Here is a 25,686-nt window from a genome sequence, read left to right as displayed (position 1 = left end):
GGACGGGAGCGAGTGAGTGGTTATGTGTTTAGGAGGAGGAGGACGAAAATATGAGGATCGGATAGTTTGGGACGGGTGGTTGGTGAAAGATGTATTGTGTACATGATACTTTTTTGATTCATTAAGTGACTCAGTGAGTGAAGTGTTGTTGTTAATAAGTCAATCTCACACTGAGCCTGGATCATACACAGGGCTTTCTCCGCCGGTAAGATATTTTTGCTCACACCCATTAAATTTCGTAGGTATATTGCCTTGTAATATGTCTATTTCTTCCGGATAATTGTGTGTACGCTCGTTCAATCTCAATTCTTGACGAGAGGAAATATTTAATGTCGTCGGGTCATTGCTTGAGCGAGTGGATGGTGTTGTCAACAGTTTGTGTTTTCAAACTTTAGCATCAAGTTTCAAATGGAACCTTCTTCTTCTTTGATATTGATTGAAAGTGGGATTCCTGCTTTGGAAATTAGATTACTTCAAAGCACCTCAGGTTCCGAAAGCCATTCCTTGGTTGGTTTAGTTTTAGTTGGAAATGTACACATAGATACGTAGGCAAACAGTTTGTACGTGGGGCGCACACGTACTAACTGTTCTCTATTCGTTTCTACTCGAGCGAGGTAAATAATTCCTGGAAAAAATAATGTCGAGAAAATAAGGCTTTTCTTCTGCGGAAGTCGAGCCAGGTCTCGAAAACTTAGTTAATCCACTGCAGCTCTCCAACCTTATCATAAATAAAGTTAAACCCTGGGCAAGGAAAAGAAAGAGGTCGGGAAAGTGGAGGCAGTTAGTAAACTTGGTAATTTCAGAGTACTTTCGCTTCTACGACGAGGAGGAGGAGATCTTTTCCTAACTACAAGTTTTTTCCCAGACCGATTTCCCTCCAATCTAGAACCAGTAACTACTTTTTCCTCCATCCAAACGTGGTTTAAAAAATTCTTCATCCACCAAAGTCTGCCTCAATACTTTCCTTGGTTAGAGAAAAGCCCCACAAAAGCGGGGGACGGAATACATACCGCTCGCAGGAATGTACATATGCAGTGGTCGTGGTCGTGGCCAAACTCGTGCATAAGATGCCGCACTGATAGTGAAAGAGAGAGTGAAAGTTATGATTAAGAGGAGGAAGTGGTGTAGCTCTCGCTCTATTCGAGCCTCCGATTCTCTCACTGCAGTGAAAAAATATATCGCCAAATGATTGGATTACTATAACCATTAGGATTTTTTTAGGGAAATATTGTCCCCGGTTATTTTTTCTTATATAATTTTCCCTTGCACCAAGGGGTGGAAAAGGTTAACGAAATATGTGTTCTCCACATGCATGCATACATACATGAGTTTAGGACATACATAGATCTGCTCCTGGTGCTACGACTTTCTCTCCTCTCACACATTCAGTTTCCATCTTCTTTCTCTTCTCTTTCCAGGAGGAAAACTCCGTCCCCAAAAACTGGTCTGGCTGGTGTGGTGGATTCAGTGTGACCTGCCTGCCTTGTCTGTTGCTTGCTTGCTTTCTCTTCTGCTGGAGCCAGTTCACTTTTCTTTCTCCGGAGGATCCTCCGCAACTCTCTCGGACGACTCGCATCGTCGTTATTTCCCGTCCCAGCATCCAGCTCCCACACCAACGCAGCAACGAGTGCATGCATTCGAGAGGAGAGCACAACATATAAAGATAAGCAAGGTTTCAAAGCAGCAGAAGCAGCAAAAGTACCCCTGCCTGCCTTCCTGCAACTATGGATGGAATGGACGGACTTTATAGGGTAAAGTATACCCCAGAGTGAGTGAAAGTGCTGGCAGTGGTGGTGGTCGTGATGGTCGTCGTCGTTGCGATGGAGGTTGTGGTGCGGTACCAAGTTTAGAATCTGGAGCTTCTCTCCGGACTGGATCATTTATCTAAAACTCGGCTGGAGGAGAGATGTAGGCAGTTAGTGTAAGTGCAGAAAGAAACAGGGTCGGTGGTACGGCTGGTGAAAACGGAGACGGTGGAGGAAACGGAAGAGCAATATATTTCGAGAGAGAAAATCAAAATTGTGATAATGCTTGCTGAAAAATTAAGCTGGTAAAAGGCGGGTTGTTTTTTTTTCTTTTTCTGGTGGGAAATATTTAGTATTTAGTGGTGGTGAAAAAAGTGCTGGATAAAATTTGGGACGATGATACATAAAATTGGTTCAACTGGTCGGACTGGGTAAAAAAAAGTTCCTCAAACTTAAAGATCAACAGATCAAGTTGATACACAGCAATTTCTTACTGGCCTCTCCCGCTGTCAATCCTCTGTTCAAAGTTAAAACTAAAATATACATATTTCAAAGTACAACGGTCTTTTTCCTGTAATATTTTGTGGGGAAAATCTGACCCCACAAAATGTCATCTGGGACACGTTCGACACCCTTTTTTCAACTGATTTATCACAATATTTAATTCCACAATGCTGCAAACACGTCAAGAAGAAACGTTTAACTCAAAATACTCAAAATTAAGAAAAATAAATCTCAGAATCAACTATCGCGATGATACAACCACTAACTTTCCAGTTCAAGTAAAGTAATAATGAAAATGTGAGCAGAAAGCGAGATGGTGATGGAAATGGAATACCGAGAAAAAAATAATGTCTCCTACTGAAAACGTCCCTTCGCAATTGTGCGGATATTAAAATTGCTTTCTTAAATAAAAGTGATCCTTCGGGGTTTTCCGAAGCAAATATTGAGGGGATGCGTGGAGAAAGTTTTGAGGTGCGTAAAAAAAATAATCTGTATTCATGTTTTTCGTATCGCTTTCACTTTTACGAAACTATTTGCACGGAAATTTTTAACATATGTATTTACATAAAGTTATTTATACATTTATTGCCACGTTGAACTACAAGTCGGTCCTAAAACGTCGACTTTTTAACCCATGTGCATATCCATATATGCGTGCCTGTCATACATAGTATTAGACCCTGCTACCTACCAACTTACATACCAAGATTGCATTATTGACTCGACATCACCACTTCCATTAAAAAAATGAGTTGACTGAGAGCCGAGTTCTCGCCGCGCCAAGCAATGCATTATGTTCTTTGTTTTTATCCCTCTCGTAATCTGACCATAACATAATGGCATTCCATACATCAAGTAAGTACTCGTAATAACACGACCACTTGGAGCGAGTAACATATTGCTGGGCGAATATTACCCCTTCGTACATACATTTGTACGTACTGCTGCGAGGCGAGGGTGGCTTTCACTTTCTTTCAGTGGGTACCTAAATATCTGAGTAATCCGTACTTTCACCCCACTGATAAAGTAACACTAAAACACATGAATATGTACAGTACACGAGACTGCGGGACAAAGAATACATGTAAATGTGGACTCAATCAGAGAAAATAGAAGGGCAATAAAGTTTTTGTAAAGGTATTCGTATTGTGAGCAGCAGGATTTCATCAAGTCGCACACAATGTGTAATGTAAATATTCGTAGTAAATGGACACACATGTGCATCGTGTCTCGTATTTATTATTACGAAGCTTAAGTAGATAATCCATTTTATTGCTTCCATGCTTCTATTATTTGTTAGGCGAGTTTTGTGACACTTGAAAGTTCAGGAAGATAATTTACTTTATATCTTTACCAGATCTTGCACAATTTCTGTTTCCTCAACTATTGTTTGTCTTTGTACTGCATAAATGATCTCACTATTGTTGCGAGGAAAGTAGCAATGTGTCAAAAAGAGAGGAGGAAACTTGTTCATTTGCTGGGTCGTTGATTTCAGTTACAAGTTCTACTTTGTTCTCTAGGTAGCTCTAGAAATTTCCAAGTCGAGTGCTTGTTTTTGGATTGAAGGATTAATGCTCAAGTACTCGGTGCTATTGAAAAGGGGGCTCAAGTGGGCACCGCCAGACGTACGCACGACCAACGGAAATGGATAAATCCATATATTTTTAGGTCTTCTAAGAGTTATTATCATCGGGAAGACAGAAAGAGAGCTTTCCTTGCCATGCCGTAGATTCATGATGCTCACATAAAATAATATTTTCCTTTAATAAAAACACAAACTGCGTCTGAAAACCATCAAAATTCTTAGCACAACGTTACAACCGACCATATTTCGTCATCCGTCCTCCAGGGAGATCTCTTCGCTTCTCTTCTCTTGTCGTGAAAACATTTCAAGTTTGGCAACAACTCGACGACCTTTTATTTTCGAGTCGTATTCTCTTTTCAATAAAATGCTCTCAGATTAAAACATGACGTAGAGTAACAAAACCTCCTTTTGTGACCTCTTCTTCTTCTTTGTGACTGAACGCCTTCTTTGAACGACAATGCTTCATTGATTTCGTAACATTTTCCAGCTTCCGTCGCCTACTTGAGAGTTAGTACTGGCTGCCGTAACCTGAGCTCTTCTCCCTGTATCGGATACTATAAAGAGGGTGGTCGTGGTGGTGGTGGTGGTTAAAGAGCTAGTGTGTCTATTACTCAAGCATATTGGGAGAAAGGACTGATCAATAATCTATAGAATCCTAGTGGACGACTTTCTTCTCTCCTGCAGTCAAAAACTTACCAAAGAAACTAAAATGGAATTGATGACGAGGAGAGAAGTTATGTATGAGAAGTGAAAGAAAACGTGATTTCATTCCTCGACATGCTTTTAATCTTTCAGACAAGCAGAGCAACAATCGTAGGTACGTTTAGAAATGAAATGGCATGGGAGCAGCGGTGTGGGTAACATCGCTGACTGGTACGGTGCATGGAATTTGAAATGAGAACTGCATTGCGGAAGTGCCGGTTGTTCGTGGAGTGAAAGTTAGAGACGGCAAGTTATGTAGGTGTGAATTTCCTTAAATTCATGACACAAGAGTAGTCAAACAGTTTAAAATTGCACATTTAGCTATTCGTCCCTGTTGTCGTGTGGATATGGACGGATTAATTTTTCACTTCTTTGTATACGTATGTATGTAGTGTCATGAATTGATAGTTCTGTACATACTGCTGCCATACGTGAGTAAGTAGTTACGTGGAATGTTCTTCTTTCCAAGGCGCCTTTCTCTAGATGGGGTCAGCTCCTCATGAATTTGTTTTATATTTATGACCCACAACACACGAAGAAGCAACATTCAACGACGGTTCGAACGTGAATAGGATATGGAACGGAAGGACGTTCCATTAATCATGTTTCGTTCCTCGTCATATTCCAGGAGACCAATTCATGCGAGAGAATTGAACTAACAACACATTTCACGAGTCCAAATTGACAAAATGCCTGAAAGTCAGAGTCATGTAATAACCAAGGGAAAGCAGGAGAGAAATTCACCACATAACATAACTTGGATGATACATATTCCAGGTTGGTGGTTAGGAATCACCTCATTTTAACTGATGACTGCATGTGCCACCTGCACAATTCTGTATACGTATGTACATACATTCACTTGTAGTTGGAGTGGTTTGATGGTTAGTGTGATATTATTAGGGCAGCTTTTTACAGAGGTAGCAATAATCCATAAGTGGAAGCAGTATATACGATTAGTCTGATAGTTATGCTGTCTCTCATCGAAATGGATGGGTTCCTCCGTAATGGGACGCATTTTTTGGGGAAAATTCCAACACGAGTGGTGTCTGGATTATGCAAAACATGGACGAGTTTTGTGCGAGAAATGTCGCGTTGTATGTATTTATCTGCAGGAAAAGAAAGTGTTGAACTTGAAGAGGAGTGAGGAATGTCAAAGTGTGATGGCCGAAGCGAATGCGACAATATAGGCGACAACGAGTTTCAATTTAGTCTAATTTTTGATAGCCTGGAGAAAGCACTCGTTTTTCATAAAGGTTAAAGGAAGACGAGGAGGAGGAGGTTGTACTTTACATAAGGAATCTATAATGCGAGTATGCGAGTGACAATTTAATGACGGTTGGGATGGTCTACGTACGTCAGTTCTTTCGCCGTTTAGTACTTTTCTGTTTAGTACCAAGTGTTCTTGTATCGAGTGAAGTTGCAGTTTAATGGTGATGGAAATCTTGTGTATTTTTTATGGACTTCGTGTTTCATGAAAAATTGAGGAATATCATAAAACCTTGGTCTTCACCTCCTCCTAAAATTATTCTCAAGTTGGGGACAAAACTGTGTTAAAAAAATGGTGGTCTTGATTAATTCAGGTTGGTGAAATTTTATAGCTGTTGGAATATTATTACTTACCGTGCGTGTCGTTATCTGTCTATCTAAAGTAGGTTGTTTACAATGCAAATGAAATCAAAATGGTTGAATGTATCCGTTTTGATGGCAATTAGACTTGTCCACGACACAAATTGTCAAATAATTGCTCCTCCGATACTTTGTGTCCGGCCTGTAATGCTCCACAAATCACCTCGTCACACTTATTATTATGTTCGTAGCGAACTTATATGTAGCGAAATAGCAGGGTAGCGAGGCATTAAGAGGAGAATAATAAGTATTATTATTGGCTTGAATTTAATTTTTCTGTGGCATGCGTGTCACAAAATGTTCGATTTAATAACAAGAAAAATACATAAAATTAGCAGTGGCGATTTCACAGTTTTAGTGGTGAAAGTCTAACTATATAAATTCCATAAACAATCCCAGTCCAAAATTAGACTTCGGAAATTAAAATATTTAATAACCCCGTTTGTCACCAGGCCTTAAGGAATGTCTCAATAATATTGCACTCCGTACTGCATTTCCTTAATTGCAGGCAGTCACATTCCTTCGTCCTGCAGGTCATTTTACTGCCCACCACATAAATCGATACTACAACAAATACACACGTAATGATCTCACTCAACTGCCGGTTCCGTGGTTGAAAAACCTCCATGAATGAAGGGCCAGTCAAATAACAGTCATAAACTTGCACGAAACAAAGTAATTAAGTAGAATTTAATTCTCTTCACCTGCCTCGCCGTTCCCGAGTCGTGTACGACATATCACATCATCAGATCAAACCTGTTATTACGATGGGGTAAAGTTTGCGGTATGAAAATACTATGCAAAAAATATTTAGCTATGTATACATACAATTTATTATTATCCAGTGGTCAGTCCCACGTCCGAGTTAGTTATCGAGGAGACGACGTGACTAGAAAAATGTGTTTTGATTTAAGATATAAAGTGAATTTACACTTAATTGGGTGCAGTTCCGTGTTTGGGGTTACACAAACTGCTTGCATGCATGCATGCATATCGGGCAACTTTCTCTTTATCAAATTTTTGGTCATTTCCCATTGCATATTCCGAGAGGGTAGAGCAGGACCAAGTTATTTGTGGTGTGATTGTGTACCAACGAACTTATTATTTTGACCCGTCTTAGGGTTCAATACACTGATAGAGATCTGGTGTGGGCAATAAACAAAATTGCAGGGTGGCATATTGTCCAGTCACAATAATACTTCCATCGCAGCACTACAGGGTTATTACCGTCTCTCTCTCTCCTCGGAAGTGAATAGTGGAATTCGTTCCCATTTTTCCCAGGGGGAGGAGTAGATTGTCAAATTTTGAGATTTTCGATTACATTTCGAACAAGAACTTGATCGTTTTTTTCTTCCTCATTTTCCAAAGTGCTCGCATAAATATTTGTTAACGCATTTGGCCCAGAACTCTAAGGAAAGATCTGCAATTGTGGATTCTCTTTGAGTGCGGACGAACCGTGTTTATTTTGCAGAACATAAAAAAATAAACAACTTCTTCCGGCAGAATTTTAAATCCTCTCTTCTCCGACTTGTTTGTTGTTAAAACGGGGAGAAAGAAGAAGGTGCAGACTTGGTCTGCAAGAAGTTCGGTGTGTGTGTAGGAGTTTGTAAAAATGGGTCTCTTTTCGGTCCAGTACGTTTCTGCAAAGCTGAGATCGAGCTTGTGTGAAAGTTTAAACATGGAGGAGGACGATGCAGGTGAAGATTGTGAACTTCAACCGTTTCTGAGCAAGGTAGATTTTTTATTTGAGAGTGAAAGTTGCATCAAGGCTCGACTAAATCTAAATAGTTGTGTAATTTACTCGATATGGAAATCCTGAAATTATTCAAATTGGCGTGCAAATTACCCATAAAAAAATTAGGAAATTTCTTATCCTTATTTTTCTCCGATTATTCTCAGATGGAGCGGTCCCCCCGCTACGCCCCAGTAAATCCGGTCTCGGGTCGGCGTGATCCTTTCGCGATGGAGGACGAGATTATGGAAATGTCTGCTGGTTGCAGGTACACAGGGATTTTTTATGTCTCATAAACACTGTTATTACCATAAATCGAGTTGGATTATGAGGAAAAGCAAACATTTTTATCAGGTACATGCCCCACCCACCGGAACCATTCCTGATTCAAAAGACACTTCGGCAGAATAAACGGGTCGTCTTGAACGTGGGTGGGGAGCGACACGAATGCATGTGGAAGACCTTAGACCGCCTACCTCACACTCGGCTTGGCCAGCTTCGGTAAGAATTTAAGTCACTTTGTACACTGTTAAAAATCTGATACTTCTTTATGTACTCCGTACTGGTATTTATTTGGCAATAATTTTCTACCGGATTGGTAGTAGTTTGTTTCTGATTTCTAAATTTTTCATTACCACAACATTACTGGTAATGCTTGTTATTACCATGCCGGTGGTCACATATGTATGTACTCTGTACACAGAGTCACATATGTATGTACTCCGGTCAGTAATGATTTAATACCATTTTTCTAAGAGTGTATGTAGAGTCACATAGCTTTAATTATGATGGAAATGTTTTTTTTTCAGAGCAAGCAATAGCCACGAGGCCTTAGTGAGTACAATTTAAAAATTGTGTAAAATTTTACTTATTTTTATTTTCAATTATTTCTAATTCTACAAATGAAATTCCTAGTTGGACCTGTGCGATGATTATTCTCTAGTGGATAACGAGTTTTACTTCGACAGGTTGGTTGTTTTTTTAATGGGGCGAGTGCACGAAAGCAATTTGGAGGAGAAAGTATAAAATTGTTAAACTTTCTCTTTTTTTCACGTAGGCATCCCCTTTCCTTCAGCTCAATTTTAAACTTTTACCGAACCGGAAAGCTTCACCTTGTTCAGGAAGTTTGTGTCCTTGCATTCTCCGAAGACTTGGAGTACTGGGGAATTGATTCAGTATTTCTAGAGAATTGTTGTCAGCACAAGTTTAACATGAGGCAGGAACAAGTCTTTGATGAAATGCGGAAAGAGGGAGAGGCCTTGAATCAGTTGGAAGAAGAGGATTTTGGAGACGGTAAGTTTGGATTGAGATTTATCTAAGTAGTAAATTCAAAATTTGTAACAATTTTAGGAATTTTATTTTCAGAAATTATGGTAATTTAAATATGACTATTTCCGCAGGCACCTGGGCAAAGTTTCAAAAGATTGGGTGGGACATTATGGAGAAGCCGACGTCGTCCCTTTTTGCCAGGGTTAGTCGTGTATTTTTTTGCAGAATTTGTGCTATTTTTGTGACGCTAAAAATAAATAGTTTGCAACAAATTAAATTATCGCACCTTATGAACTTTCTCCACTTTCTTCTCCCCGTCTCCTTCCTTCATTTTTCTTTCCCTGTTTGCTCTTTGTCACCGCGTTGTCACTCATCCTTTCGAGTGGAGGATGATGACTGACACATTTAATAAAAGAGTTATGTTTGATATTCAGATCGTGGCAGTGATATCCATCTTTTTCATCATGTTGTCAACCGTGGCCCTCACCCTCAATACTTTGCCCTCCATGCAAATGTACGAATGTCGTAATGAGACTGACACAGAGTGTGACGCAGAGTTGGTAAGTTCACATATTTGTTACTTTAGTTTTACTTTAAAATAATATAAGTGATGTGAGATAGTTAGAAGTTATTGGTGATTTAATTTTATAGTTAAATTCCTATTTTAGTAATGAATTAGATTAAAATTAATGCGTTAATATCATCACTACTTACATTACAAGAAGTCGTTCAGATTTCATTTCATCCGTATTTTGTATATACGCCCTGATGCGTATTGAAAATGACTGGTTTCATCACAAACCAAAAATGTCGAATATAATTAACTTGAATTTATCAGTAGATCTATAATTAAAATCTACATCAATTTTTTAACCTTTTTGATTTTTGAGAGTTTTGATTTCTCAACTTACAGGACCGTGACGAAGCCCCAGCGGAAGAGTTAATGTTAGTCGATAACATCTATTTAGCCTCCTTAGAAGAAATTTGTATCACGTGGTAAGCAATTTTGACATTATCTTAGTATTTTTTCCGGGGACAAAAAAATAACATTTGTTTCTCTCTGCCCCATATTTCAGGTTTACATTAGAATACGTTCTTCGCCTAGTGTTTTCCCCCAATAAGAGAAAGTTTCTTCAAGGAGCACTCAATTTTATAGGTGAAAAAGCATACATACATTTTATAAAATGCGAAAAAAATACGACTAACACGATTTTTATAAATTTCAATTTGTCTATGTTTCGCTGAATGGATCGTGTTCGTGCAATAGACCTGTTAGCAATAATGCCTTATTACATTTCTCTCTTTCTAATAGAAGGTAAGACAAATTCATTTACTATTAATCCTTATTCCCAAAATGCACAATAATGAAAATAAATGTTTCTTGATCAGCTCGTTCTTAAAATTTAATCAATTTCCACCCAAAAAGAACAATTTTCGACCAAAAAATTCAAAGATTGGTCCCAACAACGTATTTTTTTCTCGTGGGTTTAATAAAATTTCTTTTCAACTTTCAGGAAAGAAAAAGATAGGCGAGGAAGATGAATACGAAACATTTAGGAAAGTTGTACAAGTGTTCCGATTAATGAGAATTCTTCGAGTATTTAAACTTGGGAGGCATTCCAGAGGACTGCAAAGTTTAGGTTATACGCTCACCAACTCGTACAAAGAGTTGGGCTTGTTAGTCATGTTCTTGGCTATGGGCGTGCTCATCTTCTCTTCACTCGCCTACTTTGCCGAGAAAGAGGACAACCCCATGTTCGAAAGTATTCCCAAGACGTTCTGGTGGGCAATTATTACGGTAAGTATTGCCATTACGTAAGCAAGGCTGCACTAGCTTTCACCATAACTTTCACTTTTTTGGCAAGTTTCGTGTTAATTTTTAAAACTGCTCATACTTTCCTTTCTCTAAAACTTTCTCGACTTTCTCTTTTCTGTCCAATTTACTATTTTCTGACTTTCTCTGTAGATGACCACCGTTGGCTACGGTGACATGAGGTGAGTTTCTGGTTTGTTTCTTTGCTGGGGGTGATATGTATGACGTATAAATAACTTTTCTGAGTCTTTCTCTCTCTATTTTCACATCTTTGACTGAATCTTGTCCAATGCTCTAATTTTCCAGTCCGGAGACCTCGATTGGGAAAATGATCGGGTAATTAACTAACGCATTTAAATATATAATTCTGGGTTTGTATTCTGAAACTCTGGTAGAATCAGCTTTATATAAATAGTTCTGTGCAAAAATATTTGTATTTCCTTGTCAAACGTCAATAATTAATCAGTGTACTCGTTTATGGTGTTTGCAGAAGTCTTTGTGCTATTTGCGGTGTGTTAGTCATCGCACTCCCGGTAACTTTCTACTTTCACTCAAAAAACTAATACTTGATTTTTCTCCATGATTTTCAAAATCAAGAACTTGACCTACTGAAATTATGATTAATCATTTGTACTACTTTCCCCGTGTAGATTCCAATTATCGGAAACAACTTTGCAGAATTTGTAAGTTAATTTTGTACGTAAATACAAATATAGATGAACCCAAAATAATTATCCATTTCCAAATTCTTCACTAACCAGTACAAGAACCAAGTACAAAGAGAGTTGGTGCTCAAGAGGAGAGACGAGGTTGGATTTGACTAGAAATTTTTCAAAAAATATTTTTTTTGACATTCTTTTTTTTCATGATTTTCAGGTGGAACGGGCCAAAAAGGAAAGCTCAATTATTCAATTAGGTCACGCCACGATGGACATCGTTGACACGATGGTGGAAACGACAGGCAAGTTCCCACGACATTTACACCCCTATCGTTCCATCCCATCGTCTGCTGTCGATTGACCCCCTTTTTCACATCCTTTCGTTCTTTGCTCTCTCTTTTTCTTCTCGTAAAAAAATATATATTTTCTTAACCCATTACTCAACATTTCGTAAACTTTGACCTACTAACGATCTAATAATGATAGCAATGCTATAACTCATTAACGACAAAATGCAACAATAATTACTTGTAATGCTGTAATGATAATGTAAATAATCTTGAGTCTTCTCTTACGCCGCTTGCATAAAAACCTCACTCATCGCATCTCACTAAATAGAAAACAATAATAATTAGTACGTAATAATAACGGTTTGTTGTGCATTTTAGTCAATATTGGTCTGTAGTAAAGTATGTAATTAACAAGTTAAAACCGCTGAAAAACTCAAACTTCAAACATATTTATGTAATGTACGTAGCTGCTGGAGAAAGTGAGTGGATATTAGTATACGCATTTAAATTGTAGCTATGCCGTAGTAAAAAAAATCACTAACAATATTTATTAGCAGACACACAGTAGATTTTTCACGGGGTATATGTCAAATCGTGCAACTATTAACACGACTTTTAGTGTATGAGCTATTTAATCAATTCACTCAATAGATTGATTTTTGACTCTTTCCCATGCATTCACGACCCTCACTAAATAGTCATCATTTCGTAGAGAACTAACATCATGCTGAATTAAAGTTGATCAAATTAGTCGCAGTAAAAAGTATGTTTAATACGAGAATAGTACTTAGTTTTGTAGAACTTAATAAGTAATATTTAGTACTAGCAAAACACCACATTAACTTTCACCTAACCTAAAAAAATACCAAACCACCCTCCATCCATCCAAACAATACCAACCAAACCACTCAACCAACACCCGATGCACCGCAGACAAGAGAATCTCACCAAATATACAAAAAAAATAACGCTACTTCTAAGTGTGATATAGCATTTGCTCACAAGAGAGATTTTTCAATACTTAATTTTCATTCATTCATAAATATATCAAAAAAATCTACTACTAATAAAAAATCTACTATTACCTACAGTTCGCAACCATTTTTAAAAAATTATTATATTTTAATCAGTCATTAACAGTCACGTATAACTTTCACCATCACCACCACCACTTATTTATTATTACACACTTGTACCACTACTCCTCCTGCTACTAATTTTTTTTAGACAAATTCCTAATAATGAAGAGCCGGACTGATGATGATAACATATTAATAAAAGTAAATAACAATAAATAATCTAACCATGCACATAAATACGTTTAGTAGAATCTCACGACCCAGTAACTGAGAAGTATTTATTTACTATATTTACCTCACAATTTATTTACAAGGCTACTTATTTCTTGTGACATTTAGGAGTGTGTAAACTTCTAATAAAGTAGTTCCCTGTGTCTGGCTGGACATCTCTCTCACACACAAAATACACACACACAAAACCTGCCGCTGTGATTACATCCATTCCACAAAACCGAAATCACCAACTTTCACCCATCCTACCAACCACCATGCCACCGACCAGACCTGCTAAATATTACGTGTATACCTGCAATTACTACTATACATTTGTACCTGCTGTGTAGCCTGCTGCTGAGCTATATTGATTAATTAAGTCTTCTTCTCACTGTATGCTACCCATTCGTGTATTTATGATATTGCTGTTGTTGTTCTGCCGAGTGTAAATCTCATCAAAAAGCCAAGTAATTTATAGTATTATTATTAATATGTACGTAGTACTTGTGGGGCAGGTTTGTGTAATTGCAAATGTAGAGTAAAGTGCTGCTTTCTCCACGTCCACGTCCACGTCAGGAGCAATTTGTTGTTTTCTTGGATGTCTTTTTATGTTTTTCTTTGGCCTTTAAATGTGCGCAGATTGTTGTGTAGATGTTGTTGCAGAGTAAAAATATTGGCTCAAATTCCTTATTGAGACAGTGTATTTCTCGTAATTTGAAATTTTACCTCTTACTCTTTATTACTCTTACTCTTGTATTATTATTATTATACAACCTACTACTTTTTGTATGTGACCCGACCCTTAGCAAGTAACCCTGACCTCAATTCATGTCATGTTGCGTGCCATCAAAACCAGCTTTTATTCACGGTTAGTTACACCAATACGTTTTTTAAAAATTTCAAATCAGTATCTAGATAAAAATTTAGTAGTTGAGACAGTTTCCCATTTTCAATTTTGATACAATTTTACTTACACACATACTTAAAAGGAAGATTATTAATTACTAATTATTGCTTTCTTTCTCACAGAAAGTGATAAAAAAAGAGTGTAATGGCTTCACCCGTCTCATGGTTTTTAATGTGCTGACTGTTGGTTTGTTGATTGTTTTACAGAGTCCAATAACTAAACCCTGTGTGTCCCTCTAATGACTTTAGATCTGTGACAATTAAGTCGTTGTCGTGGGTGAACTTCTCTCTCCCTGCAATAATTGGGAAGCCATTCCGCCATAACGAGCGACAGACAGACAACTCATCCTCAAACTTCCGCTCACATCATCAATCAATCACAGATCAGACAAGGCAAACAAAAAACAAGACCGAGAAAGAAAGACACTAAAAAAATTATAAATATATTTTTAGCCGCATTTTCTCCTCAATCTGTTGTAAATTATCATTCCAGAAACATATTAGCACATTTGTTAGCGCAAGTTTGACTCGAGGAGAGAAAGGAAATCACACTCAATTTCGACTTCCATATAGATTTCTTAAAGGGAGATATTTCAATAAGATTTTTGATATATTTTTTGTTGAGGATGTTGATTTTTGATTCACTGTCACTTTTGATCACTTTCACCTTGTCAGGATGATGACATATCGAATAATAAGACAGACAAAGTCATTCCATTATTGTTCTTTCTCACAGTAAATATTTATGTTTTCATTATTGATATCAATCAAATCAAGTTAGTGAAAGTAAAGTAGGGCCAACCAAAAAAAATATGGGCACGATTTGTACATGTTTCTTCTCCTAGTAATTTTTATGTCTATCAACGTGCTTTCTCTTCTTCGCTAATCATAATAAAAAAATTATTTCTCTCTTCTTTCACTTTCACTTTTACTTCTCTCTCTCTGTTCCGCCTTGTCTGCAAATGTCTCTTCTTCTTCTTCTACATCTCAAGCTATGAGCAGATTGCATATCACTTTCTAAAAATGTGTATACTTCTCGTTCTCTTATACTTCATTGTTTTGCCTAAAGATCAGTGTAAATGTTGTGTGTGTCATGTCATGTTATTACAAAATGGCAAATGCTGCAAAAAAAGTATGCCGCAAAAATATTTTGCTATTGTTTGGCTAAATTGGTAAAATTGCAATGGCTAAGTAATATTTTGTTCGTGAGTGTTTGGTAATTCATTCAAGGGCAGCTACATAGTTTGTATTACGAAATTGAATCCCCCTTCTTTTCTCATGTATTTCAGAGCAATAAATATTTAATAGAGCCCACCCATGAGGAAAGAAAGTACATACTAATCCCAATGAATGTTCGTTATTTCTCTATGTCAGTTGCAGCAACATCCGGTGGTGGTGATAACGATACCCCCTTATTCTCAAAGCAGAACAGCAGGTTGTGGAACAACAGAAAAGCATTTGAAAAGAATCAAATTCAAAACACAATGTCTGAACAAGGAGAGATTCGGACGGCTTGAGTAAAAAAAAAGCTGCCAGAAAGAAAGCAAGAGTTTGAGTTTGTTGTTAGCTTTAGCTTAAAAAAAGTGTAGAATATAATCTCATTAATTGATCTCGATATGTATTGAATAGTACAACGATGTGTCATTCTCTATCATCTTCAACTCTCTTATTATTATCGTTAATTATATGTCAGTAGTGGCAAAAGCAGCAGCAAGCAAGCAAGCAGCTCAGCATCAATGTATGTAATGTATGTAAAATATATGTAAGTATTACGTGTAATGAATGTCATGTACCGTCTCGTCTCGTACTTTGTAAATCTGTTAACTTTCCAAAAAATGGAAAAGTTTAGAAAACTAGTGTGTGCTAAGCTAAACGTAGTAAAAAAACAGAACAGATTTTATTACGTAATTCTGTCCTAAGTCTCAACAGATCAATGTTGTTTTTACCCAAGGACATCTCTCTTCTAATCAAATCTCCTTAATTTCTTTCCCTATGCACTATTTACAATCAGAACCGTCTGCTCTTTCTCTGCAGCTTTCATCTCCTATTTAATCACTTGATTACCTAAATCAATCTCTCTCCGAGAATGCACCAGTTGCTGGTTTAAACTTTCCTTTGTCCTAATGTGTTCGCCTTTTTCTCGTGAGTTGAAATATATGTATGTACACATACTTGATCCAATCCATCATCATCCCTTGTCCCGGAACAGGATAATCGTACTATACACTTTCACCGCAATAATTACAGTATACACGTACGCGAAATGGGCGGCTACATAAGGTGACGTCGCATTCTTTGTTGTCCAGAAAATTAACATGTCTGTACGAATGAGTGACACAGCCAAAACAGGACACGAGCATATTAGTATAACTTACTTTGTCCTAATTATTTCCTTAATAACGCGATCCCTGAGACGTGAAGTTATATATGCCGTTAAATACGTCTCTAATCCAAACTACTAACCGTTCCATTAACGATACGTACATACATTTGTCTGTACATGGTAGGAAATAAGGTTAAGTCATATTTATTAATGATGATCATCATCATAGCCAAAGATAAGTGGACGGGAAAGAAAAGTTCACCGCACACAGCACTCATCCATACTTTCATTTAGAAGAAGAACTAACTAACTCTATTACAGCGCACATAATAATAATTAACAATTCAGGTATAGCCAGCCAAAAGCTACGATCACGTCACTATCATTAATAAAACTCAGGATGCTTCGGGTAGATCGATGAAGACATTTTTCCTTGTAGCGACAATAAGAATAATTATCTATCACCGTTGCATGCAGACAAGTTATTTGTTAGCTCGGCAGTAATTGTCCGGTCCAACGAAATATATAGGCAAATGTTAACGCGAAAAAACTTTCTTCCTTTGTCGTGAGGTCAATACAGATATTTAGGCGACAAAATTGAGTGTTGGATCGAATGGCTAAAATAAAATTGATAAATTTCAGTCATTTTATGATAAAGTTTTTTTTGAGAGTTTCGAGAGAAAGGGAAAAAACATGACAATTTTCACAAGTATTTCTACCCATTATTCTCGCTAGTTTTTGCAACTTTCACTTTTGAATGAGTGGGATTTTATGTCAAGAAATACAAAAGACATTATTAACTTCTTCCATTAGATAATTACCGACTTTATTCCATAGTCTACATACACTGTGAATGTATTACTTGATATGAACACTGCTAACAATGATGAAAGTATTATTAGCATAATAAATCTGTATGTGGCTAAATAAATAACTAAAAATTGTGGTATAGATGCAATATACGGAACCAATAATATCTTAAAATAATACTTAATTCTTTCAAAGTACTCAGAATTTCGCATGCGTCCCGTCCTGTCCTCACCATCCTGCTCCTAATAATCCAATTTCCTAATAATTACCAGATTAAGAAGAGTAGGACTACTAAATAAATAATAAAATAAATATGGCGATGATATAGAAATCTGACAGACTTTGGCAGATATTAGATTTAGATTATTTTGACAGTTTCATGATGAATTCTTCTTCTCTTCTCTGTCTCAAATCGTATACATAGTCAAAATAATTACAAAACTTTTTTGCAAGTCAAAGTTTCCTAGAATGTTAATAATAATACCCATTCTTCATCTACAACGACTACCAAAAATACTATTACTGCTAGTATTGTACTATGAAAATGTAACTCGTATAAATAATACACGTACCTACTTACTACTAATTTATTTCGAGGGTGGAGAATAACATGACACTATGTAGGAAGTGACGATGACAGGTATTACCTAACCATTACCTAACTTGTGATTCTACTTAATAGATTACGTCAACTTTGATTAAGTTTTCATTAGTCCGTACTTTTGCAATACTTTGCACTCAACACTTAAAACTCAACCACTATGGAAAAATGATTGCACAAACATAAATACAAAAACAGACCTGTTACTTTAAAATGTTTTGAAATATAATATGTGGAGAAAGTTAATAAAAATGTGTAAAATTCTCAGAGTAAATTATTATTAAGGCTACTTCTATTTCGTAATGATTAAATTGAATGATATGCACCACATATGCAAATGAATAGAGAACAGGATTTGCCGTGTTGAGAAGAAAGGCTCTTCTATTTTTATTCGCAATATAGTATTTCGGACAATTTTTTGCTGTTGCTTATTTGCTGTAAGGTAGGTAAGTTCAGTCATTCCAATACAGGAGTACATGCTTCGTTCATTCAAAAAGTAAACGTAGAGGTACATATGTATATACACAGATTAGATAACAAGAAAAAAGATGGCAAATGTAGTATGTAGAATATCCTAATTGTGGACATTATATTGCGTATGCTAATTTCATCTAGGTACAATTTGCACTTTCTGCCAAGGTTTTGTAAATTTTGCACTATTATATTACATAAAACAAATTTTAATCAAAACGTGCGAGGAGGACATTTTTTGTAAAAGGGTTACAATTTTTTGTTTTTAAAAGTTCATAAAAAGATGATAATAATAAGGGTTATTAGTTTAAGCGAGTCACTCAATATTTCTCAGACTAGTTCATTTATACAAGGTTTTCATAAGGTACATTCTAAATCACTACTTGTGTGAGCTACAGGTAATATCATTTTCTTTCAATACTTTCCAGTTTTAAAATTAGTATTCCTCTTCTTAATGGTATTATGCTTTTTTCTGTTAAAAGCAAAATAAAATGCATAGTTTGTCACATCAATTTGATCACAGTTGACAAGAACCCCAGCAATCCCGCTGCTCCAGAAAAATTTCCGGCGTGAAAAATAACTCGTCATTATTATTTTCCTTTACCCAGTTTTCACCTAACTACTTGCATTTCTACAATTCCTTTCAATCTGTGATGATGATAAGTATAATATTATTTTTACCTAAATATTTATTATGGAGTGCATGTTATTGGCCATAAAACTGAATAATAGGGTGTCCCAACTTTGTAAAAAAAATCGCTTTTTCCGCTCACGATTTTTTCGCTCTTTTCGTAAACCGCACTGCGCATGCGATTCCGATCTTTTTTCTGCTTTTTCTGCTCAAAAATAAAATCTACTTTAAGATGATTTTTTCGCTCTTTTTAATACTTTGAGTGAAAAATCAGTCTCTCAGAGACATGTTTAAGGGGACATCATCCGATTTTGATGTCCTATGGAATATATTTCAATAGCAGGTGAGTGTGTGAAAAGTGAAGGAGGATTTTACTCCATGGCCCCACCTGCGCCCGCCACACCCCCTGAAAAGCATTGTAACCACTAAAACTACCGCATTCAAACCTTTGCCAAAAATCCTATTTTCATCCCATTTTGGTAATTTTTGGATTTTCATGATCTTAGATAGTTGTTTCATCATATCCAACATCGAGCAAATGTAAATTTTAAAAGAAACTCGAAAGTTTCCTGACCACCCATTCTCTGCTCCTGAGTATTCAAGCGATAAAAAATCGGGACAGTCAAGTATTGAGCGAAAAAAGCGGATTTCAGATTTTTTAGCTTTTCGCTTTTTTAGATCTTTTTTACAAACTTGGGAGACCCTAATATTTCATATAGTTAACATACAATCTTAAAATGCTAGATTGGCTCAAATTCATGTTTTGTAAAAAATATTAGCCCGCTAAATGGTGCAAAATAAATCACAAAAAACGAGATCACCACAGTATACCTTAAAATAAAAACAATAGTATCCCCTAACTGAAGGTATAGGTTGAAATTAGCAAACAAAAAATTAGTTACGAATGAGAAATAAGGTCATATGAAGGGTTAAGTCATTACGTTTCTTATAATTGATTTATGAAGGTGAAATCTTTGACCGCTTTCTTGATGGAGGATCATCGTGGGCACTTCTGGCACTGCGGTTAGCTTCGGAATTGTTGGTAATGTGGTTGTCAACCTTTGGAATTTCCAGGCTTTGAGATAATCGTTCTCGTCTGGATCTGAATCCTGGACCGTTGGATTCCTTTTCGACAGCGTCCTCAACAGCGGTTTGTGCAGTTAGAAGCAACGTTATTGCACTCGGGTTGTACTTTTCCAATTTGAAGAAACCCTTCATCTGTCGTTGCGGATATTGCCAACGAATTGCAAATAATTAAACATCTTACTTTTAGATCAGGCATAATTAAACATCTTACCTGTCGCATTTTCTGGCTGAAAAGGGTAACCCGTGGTGGAGGTTCATCTTCTTCGTCAATTCCAGAATCTTCAAAAAACAAAACGTTTATTAAAAGTTGTTGTTTTTTTGCTGAGCTGAAGCATTCAATTACATACGATCTTTATTTATACATCAATTATACCTTTCTCAATTTCATCCTCTGCCGTTCCATTCTCCTTGGATCCACTTTTTCCTACAGTTTCCAGCAAGGTGCCATCCGATGTGCTAACCAATCGTCTGATCGTATAATCGAAGCGACCAATTGCTTGAACCCACGCTTTTGCCCATGTGATGTGAACGATACTGGATTTAGACCGCTCCTCCCATGAACATATGCCGTCAAAAATGCGTAACAGATGCGCGAAGCACATGGGATCTCTGACGATCGAATTTGCTTGGAATCCGGTACTACAAGATTTCATAACCGTGACAAGAGCATCCGTACTTATCTCGAAAAACTCTCTGTAAATCTCTTCATCATTCTTCGAACGGCGAAATCTGCAAATAACGAGTAAATTATTGAAATACGAGTAATTCAAAACCAAACTTGTTAAAAATTGATTACATTCTATTCTTACTTTTGCACAATTCGCGCAGCATGTGCCCAGTATTTTAGTGACGTTTTAAAGTCATTATGGCGAAAGAAATATGCTGCATTTGAGGTGTACGGATAGATGTGCATATCTCCATAATAAGTTCTACCAGAGAGCACAGCGTCCTGATAAAGAGTAGGACATGTCGGTTTACCAGATGTTGGGTTGACCTCCTCCAAATCTGCCAAAGCCACTGGATGGACACAAAGTAAGTTTTAAATAAAATAAATCTATGAATACTGAATATAATTAATATATCAAAAGTGAACGACTTACTCAAACCCATTGGGTATTTTTTCAAATGTCCATTCTCATACAACTTCCACAACAATATTTGCTGAATTTTCACCAGCTCAATGGAATTCAAACTTGTACTAATTGCAGAGTTAATTGAAGTCACTATTGCAGCAACTTCCATGTGTCTTGAACAGTAAACTGCATGTCCTTTCTGGTAGAGCCAAGAATCCTCTTCTTCCCCCAATCCGACTTCCTTGCCTCGCTTGTCCTCTACACCCTTTCCTGAAATGAGCATTAAGTATTGGAATAATATATAATTGCAATTATTATGAATTTAAAATTTTCAACTCATATTAGAAATCAATTTACCATGCCAAGTAACTTCGGACATTTGTTTGGGACGATTTTTCTCATCGGTACCTCCAAATCCAACCCATGAATGGTCCTCCGACATCATAAGATGGACCTTCATGAGATTTTCATAAAAATATGAAATGTGGCATAAAACCAAAAAGATTTCAGAAAAAATTGGGTTAATTTGTTACATCTTTTAATCCCAACAACTGGCATCCTGCTGTTACAGCCAACGATACTCCAAAACTGTCAAGCTTCTTGTCTAATATATGAAGAAAATGCATAATTAAATAAATGATTCAAAATCTGATGAAATAATATCTTAACCTCACCTGTCAAGTACATATACAACGACTGGATATGGGGCGTATCTGCTTTATAATTTCCTGATAACAAACTCCACACGACATCGGAGACTCGTTTCACCAGCTCTTTCGGCGTATTATCCACTTCAATTCCTTCCTCCATCCCAAATTGTGTAATATCGACGTATGTCTTCAAAACATCTTGGTAGAATTTGAAAAATAGTGCTTCTACAATGTCCAATTCGAGCGGAGGAAAGTCACCCTGCTCAAGTCACAAAACGATATTAATTAATTAATTTGTTTGTATTATCGGGGATATGCCATAATTAGATTAACGTACTATACTATAGTTAGAAATGAACTAGTATTCAATTTATAAAGTACCTTAACATTTTCCTTATCGCTCATCCCATCTTCACCTCCTCCTTCCACCGATGGTGAATTACTTTCCTCTTTCCCATCCTCCTCTGAACAATCGGGAGAAGTTTTGTCCGTCCCCCCACTACCAGAAGTTTCACTCTTCGCATTGATATTACTCCCCCCACTACTTTTCCCGTCTTTATATTCGACCTGATGTACGGGGCGACTACGACCTTTCCTCCGCTTTACTGCGCCCACTGATTTCCTCGTCGCGGTCGCCGGCACCGACTTCGATCCCTTTTTATTATTCACCAAGACCGGGATAGCTGCGCTGTAGTCTAGTTGCACCAACGAATTTTCCACTGCGCCCAGAATGATGGATAACACGGCCAGATTGGGATCATTACTTGACAAAAATTCCAGCTCAAACAATTTCTCCAAGTCAAAAATTGTCTGGAGGGGAAAGAGTGATTTCGACTCTGGATTTGAGAGGAATCGAGGCGACTCTTTGTTGAGACTCATCCTGGGACTGGACAATTAGTAAAAAAACGAAACTAATTAGTCATGAAATAAATTAAAAATCCGATCCGAAATTTTGAGATCGTTTCTGCGTTGTTGTTTGTTTGTTGCTGGAGAAAGAGGGACGATTTCGTAGGCCAAGCGGGAGAAGGTTAGATTGAGCGGGGAGTGGGGCGCGGTGAGAAAATCGGGTTTTTTCGGTGATGTAAAACATGAAATGACTCATGAAATAAACCAGAATGGGTAGAAAATGACTCATTTTCTTTGTTCATGAGTGTGCCGACAAAATTCATAAAAAAATTGATAAAAATCCATTCTATTTTTCACCTTTGGTTAAATGAGCGTCGCCTCGGTCCATGGTCTAGGATATTCATGCAAAAAACTGCAATTTGCACGCTCATAGTCATCACATAAGAATTTGCAAGCTATAGTATTGCTATATGTATAATTACGTCACTTCGTAGAGGGAATAGCGAAATGAAAACAGGCTGCTGATTTACGTGCAGTTTATACATTTGCATGACTAGAACTTTGCACAATAATAAGATAATTAACCACAAGGAGGTATTATTGGTTAAATTTATTATCGTTGCCACTGTACCATCTACATGCAACTGTATATGTACATTTGTACAGAGTAGGAGAGATATAGGAAAATTAAAGCATTTTCATGTTTACAAGAGCTTATACAACATTTCAAAGAATTTCTAGGTCTGCAAAAATTGCACTGTTGAGTAAGTTGATATAATTTAATTTATGGTGGGTATTAAATTTAAATTATTTATTATTTAGATAACATCAACCTTATTCGCGCTATATCAAAGCCAAACTTCTGAAATAATGTCAACTACCAATGAAAAAAGAATTCCATCAGCATTTGTCCCCCATGGTGGTGGCCCCCTTCCCATCTTAGGAGACCGGGCACACAAGACCTTGACCGCCTGGCTATCTAATTTCGTCTCCACCCACCTGTCCCGTAACAAGCCGACGTCATGCCTAATAATTTCCGCCCATTGGGAAGCTCCCGTGACCACACTTCAAACTGGAGACACCTCTTCTTTATATTATGACTATTATGGATTTCCCAAGGAAGCCTACAATCTAAATTATCCGCTTAAACCCGCCCCAGAATTAGCCAAACGGGTCGCAGGGCTCCTCGATAAGGCTGGAATTCAACATAAAAGCGATAGTGAGAGAGGATTCGATCATGGCGTTTTCATCCCAATGATGCTCCTCTTTCCGGACGGGGACATTCCCACTATGCAAATATCCCTCGTTGGAGGACTTGACCCTGAAGTACATATCAAGCTTGGCGAGGCGCTGGCCCCTTTGAGAGACGAAGGCGTCTTCATCTTGGGGTTAGAAATTTAACAAAAATTCTACACGGATGAAATGACAATAATGATAATAACAATTTCTCCATTTTTTTTAGATCAGGCATGTCTTACCACAATATGAGAGGATTTGGCAGTGCCGACGCGAATGATGTCAGTATCCCTTTCCACAAGTATTTAAGGGACGTGCTCACCGACGATGGGAAGCCGTACGAAGAGAAGAAGGACAAGTTAGTAGGGTGGAAAAGTGCCCCTCGGGCAAGAGATAATCATCCCAGAGAAGAACATTTGATCCCGTTAATGACCATTTTTGGCACGGCTAAGGGATCACAGGGCAGGGGTCAAGAGGTTTTCTTTGATGATGTTGCGGGAGCAAAGTGTGCCGGATATATTTTTGAAGAGTGACATTTATAATACAAATTTTATAATAAGTCAGAAATATATTTTTTGTTCAATTGAATCTGAAAAACTTGAAATAAAATTATCCAGCGACAAACGTACCCAAAATATTTTCAAGCAGAAGATGAATTGCATATTGCATTGCATGGCACAGAAAAATCCTGTTTCTCTCTCTCTGATTGCATAACGATGTGAAAATTGTGAGGGGACGTTGAAGGACATCTAAATCCTTAAGGATAAATGGTGGGAAGAACTGGACTTGGCGTCATAGGCTACGGTCATACTACTATGTAATAGCGTGACCTTTGTTGCAAATATTATTGTGGAAGTTGTATGAGAATGGACATTTGAAAAAATACCCAATTAATGGGTTTGAGTACGTCGTTAACTTTTGATATATCTATATAAGTTTTATTCATGTCCATAGATTTATTTTAAAACTTACTTCTGTGTCCGTCTGCTAGTGGCTTTTGGAGGAGGTCAACCCAACATCTGGCAAACCGACATGTCCAACTCTTTATCAGGACGCTGTGCTCTCTGGTAGAACTTATTATGGAGATATGCACAGTACACCTCAAATGCAGCATATTTCTTTCGCCATAATGACTTTAAAACTTCACTAAAATACTGGGCACATGCTGCGCGAATTGTGCAAAAGTAAGAATAGAATGGAATCAATTTGTAACAGGTTTGGTTTAGAATTACTCATATTTCAATCATTTACTCGTTATGTGCAGATTTCGCCGTTCGAAAAATGATGAAGAGATTTACAGAGAGTTTTTCGAGATAAGTTCTACCAGAGAGATGGACATGTCGGTTTACGATGTTGGGTTGACCTCCTCCAAATCTGCCAAAGCCACTGGCTGGATGGACACAAAGTAAGTTTTAAATAAAATAAATTTATGGACATGAACAGAACTTGTATACAAAAGTGAACGACTTACTCAAACCAATAGGATATTTTTTCAAATGCCCATTCTCATAGAACTTTAGAATAAATTTTATTATAAAATAAATCAGAAATATATTTTTTGTTCAATTAGATCTGAAAAACTTGAAGGAAATAAAATCATCCAGCGACATTGAAAATATTGCATGTCACTTCATTGCATGCATAAAAATTCCACAAAAAAAACATGTTTCATCCTGTCTGAATGCGTAACGGTCAAAAATCGTAAAGGGTTGTTCATTAATTACGTCCCCAAAAATCGTGCACATGCCTATCTACACACTCCTTGTTTCCTTGTGCAAACTAAATTGAACATCCACGAACCCAACCCCCAGCATAATTAATGGACAGCCCGCA

At 37.1% G+C, this 25,686-nt stretch overlaps 3 protein-coding genes across 18 annotated transcripts; 2 read left to right on the top strand and 1 right to left on the bottom strand.

Moving 5' to 3' along the window:
• Nucleotides 1–82: 82 nt before the first annotated feature.
• LOC110849081 (potassium voltage-gated channel protein Shab) lies at nucleotides 83–17,804 on the top strand. Of its 7 annotated transcripts, none has more exons than XM_022096456.2 (20): nucleotides 83–205; nucleotides 1,419–2,720; nucleotides 8,065–8,165; nucleotides 8,252–8,398; nucleotides 8,707–8,731; nucleotides 8,813–8,865; nucleotides 8,955–9,190; nucleotides 9,298–9,368; nucleotides 9,601–9,726; nucleotides 10,080–10,162; nucleotides 10,243–10,322; nucleotides 10,434–10,481; nucleotides 10,681–10,964; nucleotides 11,133–11,161; nucleotides 11,286–11,315; nucleotides 11,470–11,512; nucleotides 11,630–11,662; nucleotides 11,741–11,788; nucleotides 11,856–11,940; nucleotides 15,501–17,804. In XM_022096456.2, the coding sequence occupies exons 2-20, from the start codon at nucleotides 2,700–2,702 to the stop codon at nucleotides 15,641–15,643; spliced, it is 1,686 nt and encodes a 561-aa protein (XP_021952148.2). In that variant the 5' UTR covers nucleotides 83–205; nucleotides 1,419–2,699; the 3' UTR covers nucleotides 15,644–17,804. The 7 variants fall into 7 exon arrangements, with proteins under 7 accessions (XP_021952148.2, XP_035707091.1, XP_035707089.1 ...); XM_035851196.1 differs by lacking the exons at nucleotides 83–205; nucleotides 1,419–2,720; nucleotides 15,501–17,804 and adding exons at nucleotides 7,377–7,897; nucleotides 14,027–14,088; nucleotides 14,334–15,045; XM_035851198.1 differs by lacking the exons at nucleotides 83–205; nucleotides 1,419–2,720 and adding an exon at nucleotides 5,776–6,119.
• A 410-nt stretch (nucleotides 17,805–18,214) lies between these two features.
• On the bottom strand, nucleotides 18,215–22,785 carry LOC110848694 (menin). 10 transcript variants are annotated; one of them, XR_004834688.1, is made up of 10 exons: nucleotides 22,153–22,785; nucleotides 21,796–22,030; nucleotides 21,655–21,725; nucleotides 21,479–21,575; nucleotides 21,149–21,391; nucleotides 20,858–21,065; nucleotides 20,422–20,777; nucleotides 20,260–20,327; nucleotides 19,652–20,180; nucleotides 18,215–19,052 (listed from the first exon to the last, which is right to left on the bottom strand). XR_004834688.1 is itself a non-coding variant. In XM_035851193.1 (10 exons), exons 1-9 carry the CDS (start codon nucleotides 22,648–22,650, stop codon nucleotides 19,920–19,922), a joined length of 2,037 nt encoding a protein of 678 aa, XP_035707086.1. In that variant the 5' UTR covers nucleotides 22,651–22,785; the 3' UTR covers nucleotides 18,215–19,012; nucleotides 19,904–19,919. The 10 variants fall into 10 exon arrangements, 2 of the variants coding, with proteins under 2 accessions (XP_035707086.1, XP_035707085.1); XR_004834691.1 differs by having other exon boundaries at nucleotides 18,215–19,012; XR_004834687.1 differs by having other exon boundaries at nucleotides 19,656–20,180.
• A 328-nt stretch (nucleotides 22,786–23,113) lies between these two features.
• Nucleotides 23,114–24,488, top strand: LOC110848601 (extradiol ring-cleavage dioxygenase). The gene is made up of 3 exons (XM_022095849.2): nucleotides 23,114–23,381; nucleotides 23,440–24,005; nucleotides 24,080–24,488. The coding sequence occupies exons 2-3, from the start codon at nucleotides 23,488–23,490 to the stop codon at nucleotides 24,384–24,386; spliced, it is 825 nt and encodes a 274-aa protein (XP_021951541.1). The 5' UTR covers nucleotides 23,114–23,381; nucleotides 23,440–23,487; the 3' UTR covers nucleotides 24,387–24,488.
• The last annotated feature ends 1,198 nt before the right edge of the window (nucleotides 24,489–25,686 follow it).

Source organism: Folsomia candida, unplaced genomic scaffold (assembly GCF_002217175.1).
Source record: "Folsomia candida strain VU population unplaced genomic scaffold, ASM221717v1 Fcan01_Sc004, whole genome shotgun sequence".
NCBI classification, from domain to species: domain Eukaryota; kingdom Metazoa; phylum Arthropoda; class Collembola; order Entomobryomorpha; family Isotomidae; genus Folsomia; species Folsomia candida.
Note: the sequence above shows the minus strand (reverse complement) of the source record. Positions and strands in the feature narration are given on the sequence as shown.